The 24,801-nt window shown below is 34.7% G+C and overlaps 1 protein-coding gene across 14 annotated transcripts in view; it reads left to right on the forward strand.

Annotated features, from left to right (window-relative positions):
- The window catches only part of LOC105477284 (methylenetetrahydrofolate dehydrogenase (NADP+ dependent) 2 like), a 151,668-nt gene that overhangs the window by 20,672 nt on the left and 106,195 nt on the right, over positions 1-24,801 (forward strand). For all 14 annotated transcript variants that reach the window (XR_011621231.1, XR_011621232.1, XR_003016983.2 and 11 more), the window contains exon 3: positions 348-470. Coding sequence is in view for 8 of the 14 variants with exons in the window: in XM_071093503.1 (XP_070949604.1) it covers positions 348-470 (123 nt within the window). In the remaining 6 variants the exon portion in view is untranslated. The remainder of the gene's footprint in view (positions 1-347; positions 471-24,801) is intronic.

Consider the following 24,801-nt stretch of genomic DNA (forward strand, 5'->3'; position numbering starts at 1 on the left):
AAAGGCCTGCTTTCATTATATTTGCTTTAATTAAATAATAAACCTGGCTTGTTCACTCTGTTAAACTCGGCTTAATAGTTGTGTGGTAGCGATATTTTTATTCTCTTCAAATCTACTAACAGTAGCTTATCTCAAACAAGAACAAATTGTCACCTGGCATTCCAGGTCAAAGAATGCATGTGAATCAAGAGAAAACACTTGTACTATTGGAATAATCCTTCCTGGTGATGCATGGAACATCAGAGCCTTTCATTGCAGTAGAAACAGTCCCACACTGTGTTAGACACTATTGATGAAAAACCATATTCAGTTAGTCAAGTGACCTTCTCTGCCTGTTTTTCTTCTAGGTATTTACAGTGAGCTCATTCTAAAACCGAAGGATGTTTCTCAGGAAGAGCTTTTGGACATAACTGATCAATTGAATATGGACCCAAGAGTCAGTGGTATATTAGTTCAGTTACCACTACCAGGTACATAATGCTCTTCTATTTATCTGGTTTTGTTAAAAGTGAAACAAAGGGCATCTTTCAACATCATATCATGATACTGCAAGTAATTTATAAAATACATTCAGAAGGGGACTAGCTATTATACTAGTAATAGGTGTAATAGTGATTTCTGAATGATTTGTGCTTATATTGACAAAATCCTTGAAAGTAAAATATAGGCATTGGCAATACATACACTCCTTGCTTTGCACAGTAGTATGGGACCCTAAAAACGACGATGTAAGATGAAACCAGGTAATGTGATCTTAATAATCAAAGGTAAAAACGACAGTTTTCTGTGACCTTTAAAACTTCTTATCGAAGCATTAAAAACTCTCCTACTGTGGTTCATAAATGTATAGGGAAATGAATAATTAGTAAAACTAAACTAATGTTTTTTAGTACACTGTAATTTAGAACATTAGAAACATTGAGAAAGTGTATGATATCATTGCAAAAACTTGTCAGAAGTAGTTGGAACAGTGTTTGCCTTCTATCTAATTCTATAACTTATCATATGGAATGAGCATCTTTTCTATGTCTTGGTGAATTGAGCTGTTATATTCCTTTCAAAGTTTAGATTACTTCCCAGTATTTTGTCTGTTGTACTTTAAATGTTGTGAAATTTCTCTGAGAGTTCCTTAACATTTAAAGGAACTTCAATGTGAAGTTTCACGTTGGTGTCACTTCCTTCGAGATGTTGTTGTCTTTTTTGTTTCGATCACTTTCCTCATTTGTGTGGTGGATTCACCCTCATTAAGTTCCTCTGGCTGCATAACTACATCTCTCCAAAGGATTCAGTGTCAGCATTCTATGGTCAGCTATTTCTCCTACAACTCCATTTACATTAAATTAGAATCCTATTGAAATGACTTTGTTTTTTATATTTATCAGGCTTTTTCAACATAGTACTTACCTTCGCTTTTCATGCGGGCCTAGGTTTCTCTTTTCTTTGTTTGTTGTTACCATTTTCAGATCTGCTACTCACATCCAGTTTCCATCCCAGCATTATCACATTTTTTTTCTTTGCTATACTTTCACTTTTATAGGCTAATCCCCTTTGTCTGTTATCAACTTTTGTAAAATATCATGTGGGTTTATCTCTGGGAAACATGGAGAAAACACACTTTCCTATCTATGTTTGAAGATTGCAAATGTGCAGTGACCAATCATTTGAAAGAAGTGCTATGATTGGTCACTGATCATCATGTCATCTGTTATTTCTCTAGTGATTTGTGGGCTAAAGAGCCAGCAGCTCTTGTGTAATTACTATGAAATTTGAAATGTGTTATTGGAGGACTAGTACCATTTAACTAAATTGTGGTTCTGAAATTTGTGCATATTTAAAGTGCACAAAATGAGGACTGCAGGTATAGTATAGGTTACAATAGCTTTGTAGTTTTGAGTTCTGTAAGCTTTGATTAACAATCATGTGATGTGCAAAAAGTAAAGCTATATAATTCTATTATATGGGATCTTTATGTGGTATTAATATTTTTCTTTATCCAACAATATAATATCTTAGCGTATGTTATAGCTTTTGTGCTGTTTACATTATATCAAAAATTCATACTTCTAATTCTTTTCCTCCAATATAGCTGCACTGACAAAAATCATCAAGTTGATAAGAATCTTAGAAGCTATCAGAGTTTCCCCCAAGAAAAACACTTTGACAGATAATGCTTAGATTAATGATGTTAAAGTTAGTATAGTGATAGTATCACTTACCTTTAAAACTAGAAAAAAAATTCAACACATGCAGCACTCTCGTATCATTGGAAAATGAGGTCTAGAGAAGATCAGGAGTTTATTAACATCACAAATCTGTCCAAAAAATTTTAACAGTGTTTCTCAATTGTTTGACTCACGCAAAATGAGTCTCTTTTTGGTACTGTGTTTATCAAGCAATCTTCTTATAGTTTGCAGTTTTTGAAATTTTCTCTACTTGGCATTTGCATGACATTTTGATAGCTGTATAAACATGTCACAACCTTAATTCTTAACATGTCCTTTCTACACAAAGTGACCTGAAAAGACATTTCTTGAGAGAAGACATACAAATGGCCAACAGGTATATGAAAATGATAAACATCACTAATTATCAAGGAAAGGCAAATTAAAACCACAATGAGATATCACCTCACACTTGTTAGGATGGCTGTTATCAAGAAAATGAGGTAAGTGTTGAGGATGTAGAGAAAAGGAACCCTTGCTCACTGCTGTTTAGAATGTAAATTGGTACAGCCATTTTAGAAAACAGCATGACAGTTCCTCAAAAAATTAAACATAGAACACCATATGATCAAAAAATTCCATTTCTGTGTATATATCCAAATGACATGATATCAGTCATGTCAAAGAGATACCTGCATCCTAAAGTAATGCTGCACATTGTGGCATTACTTTAAGATACATAATCAACTTTAGTGTCTATCAGTGGCTGAATGGATAAAGTAAATGTTGTTGTGTATATACGCAATGAAATAAGAATCAACTTTTTAAAAGAATGAAATCCTCTACACACTGCTTTAAATGTGTCCCAGAGATTCTGGTATGTTGTATCGTTGTTCTCATTGGTTTCGAAGAACATCTTTATTTCTGCCTTCATTTCGTTATGTACCCAGTAGTCATTCAGGAGCAGGTTGTTCAGTTTCCATGTAGTTGAGCAGTTTTGATTGAGTTTCTTAGTCCTGAGTTCTAGTTTGATTGCACTGTGGTCTGAGAGACAGTTTGTTATAATTTCTGTTCTTGTACATTTGCTGAGGAATGCTTTACTTCCAATTATGTGGTCAATTTTGGAATAAGTACGATGTGGTGCTGAGAAGAATGTATATTCTGTTGATTTGGGGTGGAAAGTTCTGTAGATGTCTATTAGGTCTGCTTGGTGCAGAGATGAGTTCAATTCCTGGATATCCTTGTTAACTTTCTATCTCGTTGATCTGTCTAATGTTGACAGTGGGGTGTTGAAGTCTCCCATTATTACTGTATGGGAGTCTAAGTCTCTTTGTAAGTCTCTAAGGACTTGCTTTATGAATCTGGGTGCTCCTATATTGGGTGCATATATATTTAGGATATTTAGCTCTTCCTGTTGAATTGATCCCTTTACTATTATGTAATGGCCTTCTTTGTCTCTTTTGATCTTTGATGGTTTAAAGTCTGTTTTATCAGAGACTAGTATTGCAACCCCTGCTTTTTTTTGTTCTCCATTTGCTTGGTAAATCTTCCTCCATCCCTTTATTTTGAGCCTATGTGTGTCTCTGCATGTGAGATGGGTCTCCTGAATACAGCAAACTGATGGGTCTTGACTCTTTATCCAGTTTGCCAGTCTGTGTCTTTTAATTTTAGGGAAATTTATAGCACTAAATGCCCACAAGAGAAAGCTGGAAAGATCTAAAATTGACACTCGAACATCACAATTGAAAGAACTAGAGAAGCAAGAGCAAACACATTCAAAAGCTAGCAGAAGGCAAGAAGTAACTAAGATCAGAGCAGAACTGAAGGAGATAGAGACACAAAAACCCTCCAAAAAATCAATGGATCCAGGAGTTGGTTTTTTGAAAAGATCAACAAAATTGATAGACCGCTAGCAAGACTAATAAAGAAGAAAAGAGAGAAGAATCAAATAGATGCAATAAAAAGTGATAAAGGGGATATCACCACCAACCCCACAGAAATACAAACTACCATCAGAGAATACTATAAACACCTGTATGCAAATAAACTAGAAAATCTAGAAGAAATGGATAATTTCCTGGACACTTACACTCTCCCAAGACTAAACCAGGAAGAAGTTGAATCCCTGAATAGACCAATAGTAGGCTCTGAAATTGAGGCAATAATTAATAGCCTACCAACGAAAAAAAGTCCAGGACCAGATGGAGTCACAGCTGAATTCTACCAGAGGTACAAGGAGGAGCTGGTACCATTCCTTCTGAAACTATTCCAATCAATGGAAAAAGAGGGAATCCTCCCTAACTCATTTTATGAGGCCAACATCATCCTGATACCAAAGCCTGACAGAGATACAACACAAAAAGAGAATTTTAGACCAATATCCCTCATGAATGTTGATGCAAAAATCCTCAATAAAATACTGGCAAACCGAATCCAGCAGCACCTCAAAAGCTTATCCACCATAGTCAAGTGGGCTTCATCCCTGGGATACAAGGCTGGTTCAACATACGCAAATCAATAAACGTAATCCAGCATATAAACAGAACCAAAGACAAGAACCACATGATTATCTCAATAGATGCAGAAAGCCCTTTGACAAAATTCAACAGCCCTTCATGCTAAAAACTCTCAATAAATTCGGTATTGATGGAAAGTATCTCAAAATAATAAGAGCTATTTATGACAAACTCACAGCCAATATCATACTGAATGGGCACAAACTAGAAGCATTCCCTTTGAAAACTGGCACAAGACAGGGATGCCCTCTCTCAACACTCCTATTCAACATAGTGTTGGAAGTTCTGACTAGGGCAATCAGGCAAGAGAAAGAAATCAAGGGTATTCAGTTAGGAAAAGAAGAAGTCAAATTGTCCCTGTTTGCAGATGACATGATTGTATGTTTAGAAAACCCCATCATCTCAGCCCAAAATCTCCTTAAGCTGATAAGCAACTTCAGCAAAGTCTCAGGATACAAAATTAATGTGCAAAAATCACAAGCATTCTTATACACCAGTAATAGACAAACAGAGAGCCAAATCATGAATGAACTTCCATTCACAGTTGCTTCAAAGAGAATAAAATACCTAGGAATCCAACTTACAAGGGATGTAAAGGACCTCTTCAAGGAGAACTACAAACCACTGCTCAGTGAAATAAAAGAAGACATAAACAAATGGAAGAACATACCATGCTCATGGATAGGAAGAATCAATATCGTGAAAATGGCCATACTGCCCAAGGTAATTTATAGATTCAATGCCATCCCCATCAAGCTACCAATGAGTTTCTTCACAGAATTGGAAAAAACTGCTTTAAAGTTCATGTGGAACCAAAAAAGAGCCCGCATTTCCAAGACAATCCTTAGTCAAAAGAACAAAGCTGGAGGCATCACGCTACCTGACTTCAAACTATACTACAAGGCTACAGTAACCAAAACAGCATGGTACTGGTACCAAAACAGACATATAGACCAATGGAACAGAACAGAGTCCTCAGAAATAATACCACACATCTACAGCCATCTGATCTTTGACAAACCTGTGAAAAACAAGAAATGGGGAAAGGATTCCCTATATAATAAATGGTGCTGGGAAAATTGGCTAGCCATAAGTAGAAAGCTGAAACTGGATCCTTTCCTTACTCCTTATACGAAAATTAATTCAAGATGGATTAGAGACTTAAATGTTAGACCTAATACCATAAAAACCCTAGAAGAAAACCTAGGTAATACCATTCAGGACATAGGCATGGGCAAGGACTTCATGTCTAAAACACCAAAAGCAATGGCAACAAAAGCCAAAATTGACAAATAGGATCTAACTAAACTAAAGAGCTTCTGCACAGCAAAAGAAACTACCATCAGAGTGAACAGGCAACCTACAAAATGGGAGAAAATGTTTGCAATCTGTCCATCTGACAAAGGGCTAATATCCAGAACCTACAAAGAACTCAAACAAATTTACAAGAAGAAAAACAAACAGCCCCATCAAAAAGTGGGCAAAGGATATGAACAGACATTTCTCAAAAAAGACATGCTTACAGCCAACAGACATATGAAAAAATGCTCATCATCACTGGCCATCAGAGAAATGCAAATCAAAACCACAATGAGATACCATCTCACACCAGTTAGAATGGCAATCATTAAAAAGTCAGGAAACAACAGGTGCTGGAGAGGATGTGGAGAAATAGGAACACTTTTACACTGTTGGTGGGTTTGTAAACTAGTTCAACCATTATGGGAAACAGTATGGTGATTCCTCAAGGATCTAGAACTAGAAGTACCATATGACCCAGCCATTCCATTACTGGGTATATACCCAAAGGATTATAAATCATAATGCTATAAAGACACATGCATATGTATGTTCATTGCGGCACTATTCACAATAGCAAAGACTTGGAATCAACCCAAATGTCCATCAGTGACAGACTGGATTAAGAAAATGTGGCACATATACACACCATGGACTACTATGCAGCCATAAAAAAGGATGAGTTTGTGTCCTTTGTAGTAACATGGATGCAGCTGGAAACCATCATTCTCAGCAAACTATCACAAGAACAGAAAACCAAACACCGCATGTTCTCACTCATAGGTGGGAACAATGAGATCACTTGTACTCGGGAAGGGGAACATCACACACCGGGGCCTGTTATGGAGAGGCGGGAGTGTGGAGGGATTGCATTGGGAGTTATATCTGATGTAAATGACGAGTTGATGGGTGCGGCACACCAACATGGCACAAGTTTACATATGTAACAAACCTGCACGTTATGCACATGTACCCTAGAAGTTAAAGTATAATAATAATAATAATAATAATAATAAAAAAAAGTTTGTAGCAAAAAATAAAAAAAAGAATGAAATCCTGTCATTTGCTATAACATGGAAGCTGAAGTATATTATACTAAACAGAATGAGCTAGGCACAAAAAGAAAAACCCGCATGATCTTACCTGTAGAATTTTTAAAATAAACTCATGGAAACACAGAGTTAATGGTGGTTACTGGGGACTGAGGACTGGGGAAGGGATCGTGGAGATGTTGGTTAAAGGATGCAACAGTTTAGTTAGAAAGGAATAAGTTTTGGAGGTTTATTGTACAACATGGTGACTTAGGTAATAACAACATACTGTATACTTGCAAATTGATGAGAAAGTACATTTTAAATGTTCTTACCATGAAAATACATATCTGATGTATTATATATGTTAATTAGCTTGACTTAGCTATTTCATAATGTATACATATATCAAAACATATTGTATACCACACATATATACAATTTTTGTTTGTTAATTTTCAACTAAAATAGTCATAGTTTTCAAACTACATTATATTTAGTTTGTCACAGATTTCTAACTACATTAGATTGTTTGTCTTAATAAATTTATATCTGTAGAAATTTTACCCCTTTTTAGCAACATTCCTTATTTGGTGAATTTATTAACAGCTTGCTGCTTAGATGGCACTGGTGATTTGTCTGTATTAAATACTAAATTGCTTGAGTCCTGTACTAGAGACTAAATTGTTTGAGTGTCTCAAACAGAGAGTGAGAAGCATAGAGCTAAAATGACCATGGTAATATGTATATATATGTTCTGAGAAACAGCAGTTTTCTATGTAGCCAAAAAACCAGTAATGCCAAAATTGTGGCTAACGTTGATTACATTATGGCACTTTATATGCCATGTATATTACACATGACACTTTGTATTTATTAACCTGTTGGATCCTCACAATAATCCTGCGAAGCTGGAGCTATTACGTATTTTTTACTGATGAGAAATTTGAGGCATGAAGAGGATAAGTAACTTCTCCCAGGTTCACAGAGTTGCTAAGTAACTGAGTTGGGATTTCAATCTGGGCAGACTGGCCCCCATGCCAGGAATACTCTTACTTACTATGTTAGCACCCTCACTGGCACATCAATGTTAGCTAGTGAGTCATGTGTGCTTACTATGTAGCAGGTACTCCCTTACATGGATTATTTTATTGAATCCTACAAACACCCTTATATGATAAGAATTATCTTCTTCATTTTACAGATAAGGAGACTGAGACACATGGAGGTTAAGTGAATTGACCAGTATTACCTGTTAATAAATGGTAGAGCCAAGACCCAAATCCAAGTCAACTGATTTCAGAACCTACCTTTTAAACTTCTCCTTACGTTACACTATCTCTCAGAACATAGTAAGGCATAACATAAGCACATATATTTCAAACATTAAGATACAAATTTGTAGCACATGTAACCACCAAGTTGCTGATCATCTGGTTTCCCTGTTTCTACACTTGTAACCTATATTTTTTTTATGGTTTTTACCTTGCTCAATAATAGAATTCCTACTTTGATTCATAATTTCTTTTTGGTAAGGTTTAAAAATGATAGCAATGGGATTAAAGACATAGTAAATATACTGTTCCTTTCAAAGTAACCTCTATTTTAGTAATTGAGCTATGGTACATTTTTGCTAGCAGAAGATATTCAAATATAGGTATATACAGTCTGAATTTGTAATGTGGCTTTGTGATTTACTGACTGTTACTTAACTTTGATGAGTTTTATTTTCCTCATAAAAAGAGAATTGAAAATCGATCTTTTATACTACATATTGGGAACATATAGTTTGTTAGTTAATAGAAAATGTTAGTTAAAGTAGAAAATTGTAAAACAATACATATGTACCTTAAACATTGTATTGTATAATAAATAATTTAAATATTCATTCATCAATCTTTAATGTAGATTAAAAGCTTTCTGGAGCCCACTGATTGGACTTCTGCATCATCTTCTGGCATTAATAATACTTATAATTCATTGCCTGTAATTTTCAGGTTGCAGTGAAACAGTGAAAATTCATCTAGAATTTCAAAATGTCTCCCAGTCTTCAAAGTTGCCTTACTGTTATCTAAGTCATACTAATTCTTTTTAGTTCTTGAGAGTCTTTCCAGATCATTCAGCTTAGTTTTCTTACAAATAAGAACTGTTCCCTTTTGCACTCAATTTTCATTTATTTATATCATTTTTACCTGTGTTATAGAATTTACTGTGAAAAAACTGGCAAAGACAGGCTGGGAAATACAAAAATTGTCTCATGGTTATGAAACGCAACCATAGGATTAGGAATAGTTTATTAACTATTCTCTGATATGTCCAGCAAGTGCTGGGCATCAGCCTTCATGTTTTACGGAATAAATGGAGCTCATTAGTTATTTTGATAGATTGGCTATATAGAAGTAGATGAATACAGCCTCTCCTATGTATATTTCATAGGATTGTTATAATGAACAAATTAAACAATAAGCAAATGAAAAAATGAATGAGTCTAGTTGATTTAACCTTCAAGCTTAATAATATAAAATTATTTTCTATAATTTGGTTAGTAAGTGTGTATTTCATGATTAGAAATCTGAGATTATTTCTCACAATTAGGGCAATGTCTTGAGTAAAATAAATCCCAAGTTAGAATTATAATTCTCATGTTTGAAGGCAGGTTTGCATAAGGATTAAACAGAATGTGCAAGGAGTTTCCATGCATGTTATTTGGGCAAGAAGCAAAGAAATGAGATAGAATTCTGTCCTGTTTAATGGTACCGGGCCTGTCACAAGCTAAGCCTTGTTTATGTTCAGAAGCTGTGCAACTTTGTTCAGGATTTGAAATACTCGGGATATAACAGTACACAGCCTTGCTGTTTGTCCAGTAGCTAACCCTAAAGCTAAGGAGAAATAAAAATGACCAAATGCAGATGCTTTCCTACTCCTGTCCTGACTGTGCATAGATTCTTATCGGTAAGTGATCACTTTGTCGAGGTGAGAAAGAGATCTATTATTTATGTTATATTCTTTTTTTCTTCTAAGTAGGCATTTTATTTTTTTTTAGCTTTTATTGAGTTATGTGTATTAAACTGATATCATATTAAAAGTTAAATTTTTTGGAATATGTATCTTTATATAGAGTAAAAAAATTAGAAAAATAGTCATTTAAAACTGGAACCAGTGGCATCTTTTTCAAACTAGAATAATAAAAGGGAAATTATAATATTCACAGACTTGAAGCACACTGGAATTCTGCTATAAATATTTGTTATATAATAGAATTTGGTGCAGGATGAATTTGATTTAAGAGGGTTTAAATTATATTAACTGTGTGAAAACATTTAGATCTAAGCCTGAAAAACAGTTATCAAGTCAGTGAAATTTTAATATGGTATTTTACAACTGTGACTTCATGATAGCTGTTACAAGTGTCAGGAATGGTAAATATGTACTATTTATTAATGCCAGCACTGTACAAAAGTGCTTTATATACAATAAATCATTTAATACTGACAACAATCCATACCAGTAGATGCTATTTCTTTTGAGATTTGTGGTTAAGGAAAAAGAGTGAACTGAGTAACTTGTGTGAGTTCACTCAGTGAGTAAGTACCAGAGCGTTGTCAAGAGAACCAAGTATAGCATCCTTTGTACCATAGTCACAGTCCTATAGCAGAAATTTAAGAGAGCATAAGGAGAGATGCTTGCTTACCCACTTTATATTTACTTGCTCTTTGAGAAGTCTACTTCTCATTTATTTCTGGAACACAATTAGATAAACTCTATCTTATCTATCTTTTTCTGAAATAGTTTTTCAAATGTTCCCTTCAGTTGTCTAGTTTGAAGCCTTTGAGGATTAACACCTTCCAGTTCGTGCAAGGGAATTGGACAAAGAAATGAGAATGAACTATAGGATTAAAAGATAAAAGTAAAGAAGGTGAGTTAGAAGAATTTGAGTTCAAGGTGCAGATTTAACATAAATAAAATATTAGAGTAATTAGTAGGCATGAAAATGTGGATATCGACCTAACTAATAAGCATGGAGATATGTGTATTTGTCTAAAACTCATTTCTTCATTTGAAGAAAAAAAGTTATAATTACTTTTCATGAGAATTTACCAAATTTATGTATCCAGAATACTGATTATTATTAAAATGTTTGACCAGAGTGAGAATTTTTTTTATCATTCTAAACTCTTTCCTATTTTATTCTGTTTAATTCAATATAAATTTTAATTTGACTTTGTTTTAGAATTTATTTTTCATTTCACTATGGGAGAAACCCCAGTTCTGTGTTTGAGTGTATAGAATAATTCCACATAGGGAGAATTCCAGTAAACATTATATCCCTGTAATCCACCTTTTATCTGTTAGACAATTAGTGAATGCTGTTGAAGAAATGAGTGAATCCTGTAGTTTCTCAGCACCACTTTTTTTGTGTTAAGTCTTATCCTTCTGCATATATTTCTACATGTAAGAGATTAGTGCATAAACAATTTAACTGAACAAGATTGGTGAAGATCTCGTGCCCGTACCCATGAAAGTTTTCTATAGCTCTATAGTATCTATTATATAGAGCCCACATTATGAATGCATATTTTATTACTTCAATAATGTGTTAGCCTCTGACCTCTTCACTATATTGGTTATCTTTCAAACATACAAGGGCTGAGTTCTTTTTTCCCTTTAGATCTTAGCATAAATGTCATTGCTTTGGGGAGCCTTTTCCAGCCTATGCCCCCTAAGTTGTTTTCATTCTGTTGTTCTCTATTTGGAACCGCCTTTCTTGTGTGACAGAGACAATTTAAGTTCTCCAAATACCCACATGTCCTCTTATATTTTGGGGCTTCTCTTAGCAATTAGATTGAGGTCATGTGACTACTGGACAATAGATTGTAAAAGGAAGAGATTTTTGGAGCCACTTCCAGACTGAGATGGTTAAAAGCTGTTGTGCCCTCCTCCTTGACTTCAGTTTTTGTTGCATTGTTCTTGGAAACTAGGTGTTACAGATGGTTGTAAATTACAAAAAGTAGGGCAATAGAATTCTTATTGGACTTGACATGAATAAGAAATAAACACCCTTTTATAAATGACTGGGATTTCAGATTTTTTTAAACCTATAAACTCACAGATCAAAGAAGCTCACCAAACTCTCAAGGTCATGAAACATGAAGAAAACTATGCCAAAGAACACCATAATCAAATTATTCAAAACCACTGATAAAAAAAAAGAAATCTTAAAAGCAATAAGGGAGTTGGGGGAGGGCATTACATACAAAGGAATAAAGAGGACAGTGACAGAATATTTATTGATAGAAACAATGCCAGCAAGAAGACAATGGAACAATATCTTTAAGTATTAAGAGGAAAAAACAAAAAACTCCGCAAACCCAAAATTCTATACCCAGGGGAAAATACCTTCAAAAACAAAGACAAAAAGTCTTTTTATCAGACATGTGAGGAAGAGAGCTCAAAACTAAAAACAATTACTTACTAGAAGACCTATGCTATAAGAAATATTTAAAGACCCAGGTGTGGTCGCTCATGCCTGTAATCCCTGCACTTTGGGGTGGATCACTTGAGATCAGGAGTTTGAGACCAGCCTGGCCAACATCAGGAAACCTCATCTCTACTAAAAACACAAAAATTAGCTGGGCATTGTGGTGCACACCTGTAATCACAGCTACTCAGGAGGATGAGACAAGAGGATTGCTTGGACCTGGGAAGTGGAGGTGGCAGTAAGCCAAGATCATGCCACTGTACTCCAGCCTGGGCAGCAGAGCAAGACTCCATCTTAACAACAACAACAAAAAAGTGATGTTAAAGGAAGTCCTTCACCTAGATGGAAATGATACTAGATGGAAATATGGATCTGTCCAAGGAATTAAGAGCTCTGGAAGTGGTAACTACCTGAGTAAATACATACTATTCATGTATATATATGTTATAATATATTGTTCTTATTCTTATTACTCAGATTATTTTAGAAGGTAATTAATGTTTAGCCAAAACCAAAAACAATGTAGTTTTTGGTTTGTAACATACAATTAAAACATGTGGCAACAATAGCACAAAAGTTTGTATAGAAGAAATGCTGGAATATTATTGTTTGATTCATGTAATATATGTGAAATGACATAATATTGCTTAAAGGTAGCCTGTGATAAGTTAAACATGTATAATATGAAACCAAAAGCAACCACGAAAATAACACAACAAAGAGTTATAACTAATAAGCCAACAAAGAAGAAAAAGTAGAATGATCACAGATATTCAGTTAATCTAAAGGAATACAGAACAATGGAGAAAAGACAACAAAGATGTTAAATTTATTCCTAGAAAATGTAATGTAAATAATCCAATTAAACATCAGAGGTTGTCAAATTGGATAAAAATCAAGTCCCAACTGTATGTTGCTTACATGAAACTACACCTTAACTATAGGGACACAGGGAGGTTAAAGCAAAAGAGTGGGAAATCGAAAGCTGGAAGAGCTATTTAATGTGAAAGTATATTTCAGAGCAGAAAGTATTACTCGGGATAAAGAGGTCATTTGATAATAATTAAGGAGCTGGTTTATCAAAAGTAAATAACAATCTTAATATCTTATATACCTAATAAGAAAACTTCAAATTATGTGAAACAAGAGCTAATATAATTGCAAAGAAAAATAATCAAATAAAAAATTATAGCCATGTTTCAAAACCTCTTAATAATGGAGAAAACAAGTAGACAGAAAATCAGTAAAGATATAGAATACTTGTATGATATCAACCAATTTGATATAATTAAAATTTATAGAATACTCTCTGCCAAATGGCAGATAATACCCTTTCTTCAAGTTAATGTAGAATATTTACCAGTATATACCACATTCCAGGCCATAAAACTAATCTCAATTTTAAGAGAATTCATGTCACATAAAGCATGTTCTCTGACCACAGTGGAATTAAAAATGAGTAACAAAAACATCTGGAAGGCCGGGCGTGGTGACTCATGTCTATAATCCCAGCACTTTGGGAGGCCGAGACGGGCAGATCACGAGATCAGGAGATCCAGACTATCCTGGCTAACAAGGTGAAACCCCATCTCTACTGAAAATACAAAAAAAAAAAAAAAAAAAAAATCAGCTGGGCATGGTGGCAGATGCCTGTAGTCCCAGCTACTCCAGAGGCTGATGCAGGAGAATGGCGTGAACCCGGGAGGCGGAGCTTGCAGTGAGCCGAGATCACACCACTGCACTCCAGCCTGGGCAGCAGAGTGAGACTCCATCTCAAACAAAACAAAACAAAACAAAACAAAAAATCTGGAAAATCCCTAAATATTTGAAAAGTAAATAGCACACCTCTAAATAACCCCTGTGTCAAATAAGAAAGTAAAAGAGAAATTTGAAATTGTTTTGAACTTTTTATGAAAATGTAATATCAAAGTTTGTGGGATTCTATTAAAGCAGTACTTAAGGGAAATGCACAGCACTAAACACATATCTTAGAAAAGAAGAAAGGTCAGAAATCAGTAATCTCATCTTATACTTTAAGATGGTAGGAACATCAGAGCAAAACACAACATAAAGACAAAAAAAGAGAAATAATAAAGATCAGAGCAGAAATTAATGAAATGTAAAATAGAAAATTAATAAAATCAGTAAAACCAAAAGTTGGACCCATCAAGGAAAAGAATAGATACAAATGACCAATACCAGGACTTAGGGAGGTAGTATCACTACAGATTCTACAGATGTTGAAAGGGCAATAAGGGAATATTCTGAATAACATTATGGCAATTAATTTGACAAGTTAGATGAAATGGACAACTTCCTTGAAAGATATACATTACCAAAGCTCATTCAAAAAGAAATGTCTTAATAGCACTGTTAAGCAATTGACTTTGTAGTTCAAATCCATTCCACAGTGAAAGCTCTATGTCCAGATGGCATCCCTGGTGAATTCTACCAAATATTTAAGGAAGAATGGTGATAAAGAGGAGGGAATGCTTTCTAACATATTGTATGAGCCAGCATTACTCTGATACTAAAAACCTTGCAAAGACATTACAAGAAAGGAAAATTACAAGTCGGTATCCTTCATGAAGATAGATTCAAAAGATATTAGTAAAACATTAACAAATCAAATCTAACAATTTAGAAAACAATTCATCATGACCAAATGTGTTTTATTTCAGGAATCCAATGTGATTTAACATTAGAACAGTAAACAATGTATTTCACCATATTAACAAGCTAAAAATGAAAATCATATAATCATTTCCATAGATACAGATAAAGTACTGAATAAATTTCATCATCAATTCCTGATGAGAAACTTTCAAGTAGCTAATAATAGAAGAGAACTCTTTCAAGCTGATAAAGGGAATGTATGAAAAATCTATAGGCAACATCACAATTGATTATGGAACACTGAATGTTTTCCTCTTACAATCAGAAAGGTCAAGGATGTCCACTATTACCATGTCTATTTAACATTGCATTGGAAATTCTAACTAGCACAATAAGACAAGAAAAGCAGATGACATGATTGTCTATGTGGAAAATTCAAGGGAATCCATGAAAAAAAAAAACAGGTACTAGTACTAATAAGTGAGTTTAGCAAGATTGAATGATACAAGCTTAATATAGAGGAATTGATTTTCTGTATACTTTCAATCAGATATTGAAATTTTAAATATACAGTTATAATAGCATCAAAAATATGAAATCTTTAGGCATTAATTTGACAAAAGATGGGAAAAATCTGTATATTAAAAACTACAGAACTTCCTGAGACAAACTAAAGGAGACTAAATAAATGAATCAATAAACCGTGTTATGAAACAGAAGATTAAATATTGTTAAAATACCAATTTTCCTCAAACTGATTTGTAGGTTCAAGGTGACCTTAGTAAAAACTTGGGAGAAACCGAGTAAAATTCATATGGAACTGCAAATGACCTAAAATGGTCCACACAATTTTGAAAATGAGTAACATGGAGGATTAACACTGCCTGGTGTCAAAATGAGTTATAAAGCTACAGTAAGCAAAGTCATGTAGTATTGGAATCAAGATAGAAAAACAGATCAATGAAACAGAATAGAAAGTCTAGAAAGAGATTCACACTTATATTGATAACTGATTTCTGACAAAAGTGGAAAGGCAAATAGTACAGAAAGAATGTGATTTTCAACAAATAGTGCTGGCTGGAACAATCAGATATTCAAATGCAAAAGAATATCTAGAAAAGAAATGCTAGAAATTAAAAACGCTCTAACAGAAATGAAGAATGCTTTGATGGGCTCAGCTGTAGACTGGAAATGGCCAGGAAAAGAATCAGTAAGCTTGAAGTTACGCCAGTAGAAATTTCTCAAAATGAAATGCAAAGAGGAAAAAAACCCCAAACCCCTCCAGAATAGAATGTCAAAGAACTGTGGGATATTTTCAAAAGGTACATGCATTTGGAATAGCAGGAGAAAACAGAACAGAAAAAACTTTTGGAATAATCGTGGCTGAAACTTTCTAAAAATAATGACAGACACAGAGAATATCAAGAGCAAAAATGGTAAAAGTATTTGAACAGACACTTGGAAGAAGAAATACAAATGGTAAATAAGCATATGAATAGATGTTCAACATCATTAGTCATTAGGGAAATTCAAATGAAAAGTATTAAGATACTACTGCAAACCCATTAGAATGGCTGAAATTAAAATATCAACTGACTATACTATGCGTTGGTGATGATGTGGAGGGAAAGTAACCCTCATGTTCTCCTGTAGTGGAGATGCAAAATGGTACATTTTGGAAAATTGGAAAATAGTTTGGCAGTATCTTAAAATGTTAAATACACACACACACACACACACACACACACACACACACACACACACATGTTGGTCCAGTCATTCCATACCTGTGTATTTCCCCAAAAGAAAATGAAACATGTCCATACAAGTATTTGTATATGAATGTTCATAGAATCTTTATTTGTGATAACTAAAAACTAGAAACAACCCAAATGTTCATTAACAGGTCGATGGATAAAGAAACTGTGATATTCCATACAATAGAATACTACTCAGCAATATTAAGGAATAAAATATGGATGCATATTATAATATAGATTAATCTCAAAGTAATTATGCTGAGTGAAAGTATCTAGACAAATAAGAGTGTATATTCTATGATTCCATTTCAATAAAATTCTATGAAATGAAAACTAATGAAGTGATACCATATCCATGGTGTATTAGTCTGCTTGATCTATCATAAGAAAATACCATAGAATGAGAGGCTTAAACAACAGAAATGTATTTTCTCACAGTCTGGAGGCTGAAAATGTGCGATCACGGTGCCAGCATGGTTGGGTTCTAGTGAGAAGTTTCTTCCTAGCTTGCAGACAGAGCTTTCTCATTGTGTCCTCACATGATGAAGAAAGCCAGCAAGTTTTCTGGTTTCTCTTCTTATAAGGACACTAAATCATATCACAAAGGCCCTACCCTCATGACCTCGTCTAAACCTAATTGACTCCCAGAGGTCCTATCTCTAAATACCATCACATTAAGTGTTAGAGCTTTAATATATAAAGTTCGGGGGGACATAATTCAGTACATAGCAAATGTTTATAGGTAGTTGGGTCTGAGGGGATAGGAAAGGGCTAGGAAAGGATTATGAAGAGAGTAGGAGGAAAGTTTTCAGAATGGTAAATATGTTCATTATCTTGACTAGGATTATGGTTTTATAGGTATATATACGTATATATATGTGTATATATTTGTATATATCTGTATATGTATATATCAAAGCCTATCAAATTGTACACTCTAAATGTATGCAGTCTATTATATTCAAATATTCTTCAACAAAGCTGTTTTTTGAAAACCCAAATTTACTGGAAATAGAAAAAATGCAATAAAACTATACAGTAAAGGACTCAAAAGAATGACAAGCACAGGACACAGGATGCAGTTTACATCTGTTTGGAGCAGGACAGAGGATAAACTAATTGGGTAGACTATAAGGTTAACTATAGATTAAGGTTAAATATAGATCAAGGTCATAACTTTTGTTTGGGGGAGTAGATTTGCATATGCCTAATTTATTATGAAAAACTAATTTAATTGCATTGTGTTTGGACCAATATTGAGGTTGTGTCATAAGCCCATGAATTACGATTAATCCAATTTCTGCATTTGAAGTTCATTCAAAGAAAAAATACCCGATATTTTGTTTCAAATTCTTTTTGACATTATTTGTGTAGTCACATAGAAACAAAGACATCCTCACAATATTATTTATCCAACTTAAAAAAAAAAACTTTCTCAGAGGGAGGTTTATATCAAAGAATTTATGAGCAAGGGGAAGAAAAGTGGAACACTCTCTTGCATGTAAAGTATGTTAACCACATGATGGCAGCATTGAGCAATCAGTGTTTCTCTTCCCTTTTTTTTTTTTTTTTTTTAAAGATTAATGGTTTACACTGGAAGGTGAGTAAATCACTGAGATATAATTTACATAACAGTGAGACTGGTTGGTGTCCGTAGCCACTTATGTCTCTCTCTGTCATTCATATTCATGTGGAAACCATGCCCAGAGATTTTTAGTCACTCAACTCTATAGAATTACATCTTTTTGAACAGTTATTATCAACATTTTGTTCATTTTGTTAAAATGAACTTGTGTTCCAGCATAGTTATTATTAATGAGATGAATTTGACATTACAGAAAAAAATTACTTGAGGTTAGCCCAAATTGGTAGTTATTTTTAAAAATATATATACGCAAACATAATAATTCTTTTCATAAAACTTAAAGTGAAAGTTCTGAAATAAACTATCTACATATTTATTAAGACAAAAAATCAGAAGTGATTATTAAGAATTCTCAGATAAGCCCATGTAACACGGTGAAACCCTGTCTCTATTATATCATCTAACTTGAGATGATTTACTTTTCACAATGTCTTCAAAATCATGAATTTTTTGAACAACAATAGTTACTTTTTTATTTTTCATATTTTGTTTTTTCTTTACCATTATATCCTCATCTGTTTTTGAGTGTATTCAGCTTGAAATGATGACAAAGCATTTATCAAAATAAAAAGGCCCTATGGAAGATAGATATTTCTCTGTAGAAAGTATTTTAAAATATCTAGTTATATGATAGTTTTCTGACCCTCATCATTCATTTACCAGGTCAATGAATATTTATCTAGAATTTATTTAACTCTGTAGTAGGTACTGGGGGGAAAGGTACCTTTTAGTCAGGGTACTGACCAAATAGTCAGAAAGCAGTTTGAGACTAAATCACTGTCCTTGAAAAGTTTGCAAACACGGTTCTCAAAACAACATCTTTTCTTTCTCCTTGTGTGTTTAAAAGACGCTTATTAGAATTGGCATGTTCACTAATCTCAGTGTTTTCCTGTATAGAATATACACTATTTCAAGGACAGTACTGTATATTTGACAGAAGTTACCAAGGGCTCAATAAATCAAGCTGTCCTTAACATTACTTACAAGAACAAGATAATTTTAGGGTCTCCATATACTCTTCAGGTCACTTAAGAGAATTATATAGGGTAAAGGTTAGCAACCTTTGCATGATGTGTAGGTTCCAACTTCATTAATTTTTTTTTTTAATCCTATGAACTAAGCCTGCCTGGGGACATCCTGGGGTAGTTTTCATGGCTATAGAAGAGGCTCAGCAGGGTGGAGAGCCAGACCCACCTTTTTCCGGCCTAGAGAACACCTTCTGGTCCACCTCCAAACTTCACTATGTTCTCAGATTTCAGGGTGGAGTAGCTCAGCAAGGTTAGAGTCTGTTCCCATTCCTTTTCTGTCCCCTTGTCCCTTGATGATGAAACAACTCTTAAATAATATTGGGAAAGCGGTAGGCATCTGATAAGTATTTGCTGTCTTGAAATCTTGATGTAGATCCTAGAGGGTGTAGCTTAAATATTTATTGACTTGAGAATAGTGAGCACAGTTTCCAAAAGTATCACTCATTTACTCCTAGAAAATAAACCATGAGAAACTGTAGGTAGTTTGAGTAGGCAGACCTTTATTCCATTAAAATATAAATTCCAGAGGCAAGAATTTTGTCTCTTTGCCTCACTTATATATTCATTTTTGTTTTCTGTTTTTTTGAGACAGTCTCGCTCTATTGCCCAGGCTGGAGTGCAGTGGTGTGATCTCGGCTCCCAGGTTCAAGTGATTCTCCTGACTCAGCTTCCCGAGTAGCTGGGATTACAGGTGACGGCCACCATGCCCATCTTAATTTTAGTATTTTTAGTGGAGATGGGGCTTCACCATGTTGGCCAGGCTGGTCTCGAACTTCTAACCCCAGGTGATCCTCCAACCTCAGCCTCCTGAAGTGTTGGGATTACAGACATGAGCCACTGCACCTGGCCCTCACTTATATATTCTAAACCCCTACTGGTAATATGGTAGACATTCAGTAAATATTTGTTGAGTAAATAAATGAGTGAATTTTCAAGGGCATTGTATACACACTAGGGATGTGGACTTTGATCTATTAGCATAAAGCTTTACCTGTATTTTTTTTTTCATGTCCAGAAAGGAAGAAGTAAATGAAAAATAAGAAACATGAATCTTTCACCTTAAATTTATGTTGGAGGATGTAATAGTACCAGATAGCCAATAAGGTAGATGCAACAATATAAAAAAAAACTATGATTTTTAATGTAAGCCACCTTTGGTTTTTCTTTATATTTATATTTTTATTTATTTATTTATTTATTTATTTTGAGATGGAGTCTCACATTGTTGCCCGGGCTGGAGTGCATTGGCTTGATCTTAGCTCACTGCAATCTTTGCCTCCCGGGTTCAAGCGATTCTCCTGCCTCAGCCTCCCGAATAGCTGGGATTACAGGCGTCTGCCACCATGCCCAGGTCATTTTTTTGTATTTTTAAGGTTTTGTATTTTTAGGGTTTCACCATGTTGGCCAGGCTGGTCTCGAACTCCTGACCACATGATTCACCAGCCTCGGCCTCCCAAACTGCTGGGATTACAGGCATGAGCCTCCATGCCTGACACCTTTATATTTTTAAAAGGAGAATGTTAGAGGATATAGAAGGATCAGACATGTTTTCCTTATGGCAGCCTGTTTTTCTAACTGTGTCCAGCTGCCCACTAATTTTGTCTCAGTTTCTTCATCTATAAATTAGAGTTAATAGTAGCCATGTATTCAATAAGTATTTATTGAGTGCCTCTATGGTCCAGGCAGTATTATTTGTACTGCGGATCAGTGAAAAAAAAAAAAAAAAAAGACAGGAATTTCTGTCCTTGTGAGTAGCAGAGGAGGCGGTAATAAAAAATAAATATAATAAATAAACAAATATATTTACTAGATGTTGATATGCTATCGGAAAAAAGAAGTATAGCATGGTAGGAGGGATCAGGATGTTGGAGGAGAGGTGGTATTTTTATCTGACCCCCTCCCAACATGTTGTTATAAAAAATTCAAACTTACAGAAAAACTGAAAGACTGGTACAATGAACACTCATGCCTTCAAACTAGATTCTGTAGTTGTTATGCTATATTTGTTTTGTCACATTATGCTATATTTGTTTTGTCACGTACCTGTCCATTTATTCATTCACCTATCCATTTTATTTTTGAAGCAGTTAAAGGTAAGAACACTTAATGTACCCCTAAAACTTTAGTGTATACATAATTAAGGTTCATTATTTATGTTATGTGAAATTTACATGAATTGAAAGGTATGCGTCTTATATGTACTATTCCATAAGTTTTGAAAAATGCAGACTCTCTTGTAATCTAAATCCCTATCATATTATAGAACATTTTTATCAACTGAGTTTCCTCATGCCCCTTCCCAGTCAGTTGCTATCTGTCTTTCATCCTCACACTCAGGTAACCACTGTTCTGATTTTTTTTTTTTTTTTTTTTTTTTTTTTGAGACAGAGTCTCGCTCTGTCACCCAGGCTGGAGTGCAGTGGCCAGATCTCAGCTCACTGCAAGCTCCACCTCCCGGGTTTACGCCATTCTCCTGCCTCAGCCTCCCGAGTAGCTGGGACTACAGGCGCCTGCCACCTCGCCCGGCTAAGTTTTTGTATTTTTAGTAGAGACGGGGTTTCACTGTGTTAGCCAGGATGGTCTCGATCTCCTGACCTCATGATCTGCCCGTCTCAGCCTCCCAAAGTGCTGGGATTACAGGCTTGAGCCACCGCGCCCGGCCTGTTCTGATTTTTTTTATCACATACATATTCCATTTGAATATCTTACTTTGTAGAGTGGCTGTTTAAGTATTTAGCTTTTTAAAAAATGTTATTTATCTTTTAATGATTTAACTTTGAGTGGTTTTTTTTTTATATATATATATCTGGTTACAAGTTCTTTAACTGATAGGTGTTTTGCGAGTATTTTCTCGCAGTCTTTGGCTTACCTGTACATTTTCTTAATGGTGCCTTTTGATGAGCATAAGATTTTAATTTTTCTTAAGTTTAATTGGTAATATTTTTATTTTATGCTTTATGTGTTTTGTGTTATTTTTAAGAAATCTTTGCTTACACCCAGCACACAATGATATTCTTCTAAATTTTCACCTAGAAACTATATAATTTTAACTTTTATGTTTAGATTTCTAATTGATTTCTAGTTAATTTTTCTGTGTAGCATGAAATAGTCATCATAGTAAGTTTTGCCTCCCAACCCCTACAATATAGCTGCCTAGCTGTTTAAGTACTATTTGTTGAAAACACTTTCCTTTCACATTGAATTACTATGGCATTTTTGTAGCATTCACATTTTATAAGCATGTCTCTAAAGCTGGGCTCTCTTTTCTTACTCCATTGCTCTATTTGTCTGTTCTTATGCCAGTATCACACTGTCTAGATTACTGTAGCTTTGTAGCAAGTCTTGAAGTCAGGTGTAGTAAATCTTTTTTTTTTTTTTTTTTTTTTTTTTTTTGAGACGGAGTCTCGCTCTGTCGCCCAGGCTGGAGTGCAGTGGCCGGATCTCAGCTCACTGCAAGCTCCACCTCCTGGGTTTACGCCATTCTCCTGCCTCAGCCTCCCGAGTAGCTGGGACTACAGGCACCCGCCACCTCGCCCGGCTAGTTTTTTGTATTTTTTAGTAGAGACGGGGTTTCACCATGTTAGCCAGGATGGTCTTGATCTCCTGACCTCGTGATCCGCCCGTCTCGGCCTCCCAAAGTGCTGGGATTACAGGCTTGAGCCACCGCGCCCGGCCGGTGTAGTAAATCTTCTAACTCTGTTTTCAAGATTGCTTTGGATATTCTAAGTCCTTTAAATCTTCATATACATTTAAGAATCTAACAAAAAACCATATGGGATTATGATTGAGATGATTGCAATGACTCTGTAAATCAGTTTGGGAATTGACATCTTACCATTATTGATTCTTCCAATCTATGAACATGGTATGCCTTTTATTTATTTATGTCATTTGTCAGCAATCTTTTGTAGTTCTTATTCTCAAATTTTTAAAAATTTACTCCTAAGCATTTTATGATTTGTCAGCTACTGTAAAGAGTATTTAGAATATTTCATTTTTCTGAGAGTTACTGCTTGTATCAGGAAATCAATTGTTTTCTTATATTGACTTTGTAATATTGCTTAATTCACTTTATTAGTTCTATTAATTGTTTTATAAATTTTTAAGCACGCTCTGCATAAACAACTATGCCATCTGTGATCAGAGAGTTTTACTTTTTCTATTCTGATCTCTATGCCTCTTTATTTTTTCATTATCTTGTTGCACCCACTAGGCCCTCCAACAAAGCATTAACTAGAAATTGTGGGAGTGGACCTTATTCAGATCTTGAGGGAAAAGGTTCAGTATTTCAGTATTAAGTAGGATGTTAACTGTAAAGTTTTTTGTAAATGCCTGTATCAGATTCAGGACTTAAAGATTTGTTTCTCCTCTGGTGAACCACAGGTAGAATCTCTGGTAAGTTCTCTTATCCCTAGATGAGCTCCTTGGGATTTGTTTCCTGTGTGTTTGTTCAGGGGTCATTCAGAGATACAGAATTTGTATACAATGCATGGGTCTCCTCTCTGTGGCTTTCTCGTTTCCTGGATATACTGCTTCAATTTTCAACTATGATATTAGCCCCAAACTTCATCTTTTGATTTCTTAAGCAAGTAGGACTGAATATTTCTGTCCAAATTCTAGCTGTCCTGTGGCTAGAAAAGTTTTTAAAGTGGAGAACTCTTTCAGTGATTTTTTTTTCTTTCAGCTATCTACTTTCCTCTACATCTGTTTGTTTTTAGTGACTTTCCTTTTTTTTCAGATAGTTGTTTTTGTATTTTTTTCAAAAATGATTTTACTGAAGTTTGCAGTTGTTTTCTGTAAGAAGTTTAGTCCAACATAAGCTACTTCATAATCACTAGAAACTGAACCTATAGTTTTAAATAGTGTGGTCAGAATTGTCCTCACTGATGATAAGTTTAGCCTAAAGCTGCCTCCTTACATATTTAAGTGCAGCCTAAAGGTTTTTCTGTATATTGTGAACTATACCAAGTGGAGGTGTAAACCAATCGTGGCCCACACCTGTGCCAGTCACTGAGTTTTAGTCAATCAAATGTAGCCAGCTGCACGAACCATGTTCAAATAAGGCAAACACTGAGCTGTAACCAATCCAGTTGTTTCTGTACCTCACTTCTGATTTCTGTGTATCATGTCCCTTTTTTGTATATAAATCTTCTTCTACCACGTGGCTATGCTGGAGTCTCTCTGAATCTGCTGTGATTCTGGGGACTGCCCAATTCATTAATTGTTCATTGCTCAATTAAACCTCTTTAAATTTAATTTGGCTGA

The sequence above is a fragment of the Macaca nemestrina genome, chromosome 3 (genome assembly GCF_043159975.1).
Source record: "Macaca nemestrina isolate mMacNem1 chromosome 3, mMacNem.hap1, whole genome shotgun sequence".
Taxonomy (NCBI): domain Eukaryota; kingdom Metazoa; phylum Chordata; class Mammalia; order Primates; family Cercopithecidae; genus Macaca; species Macaca nemestrina.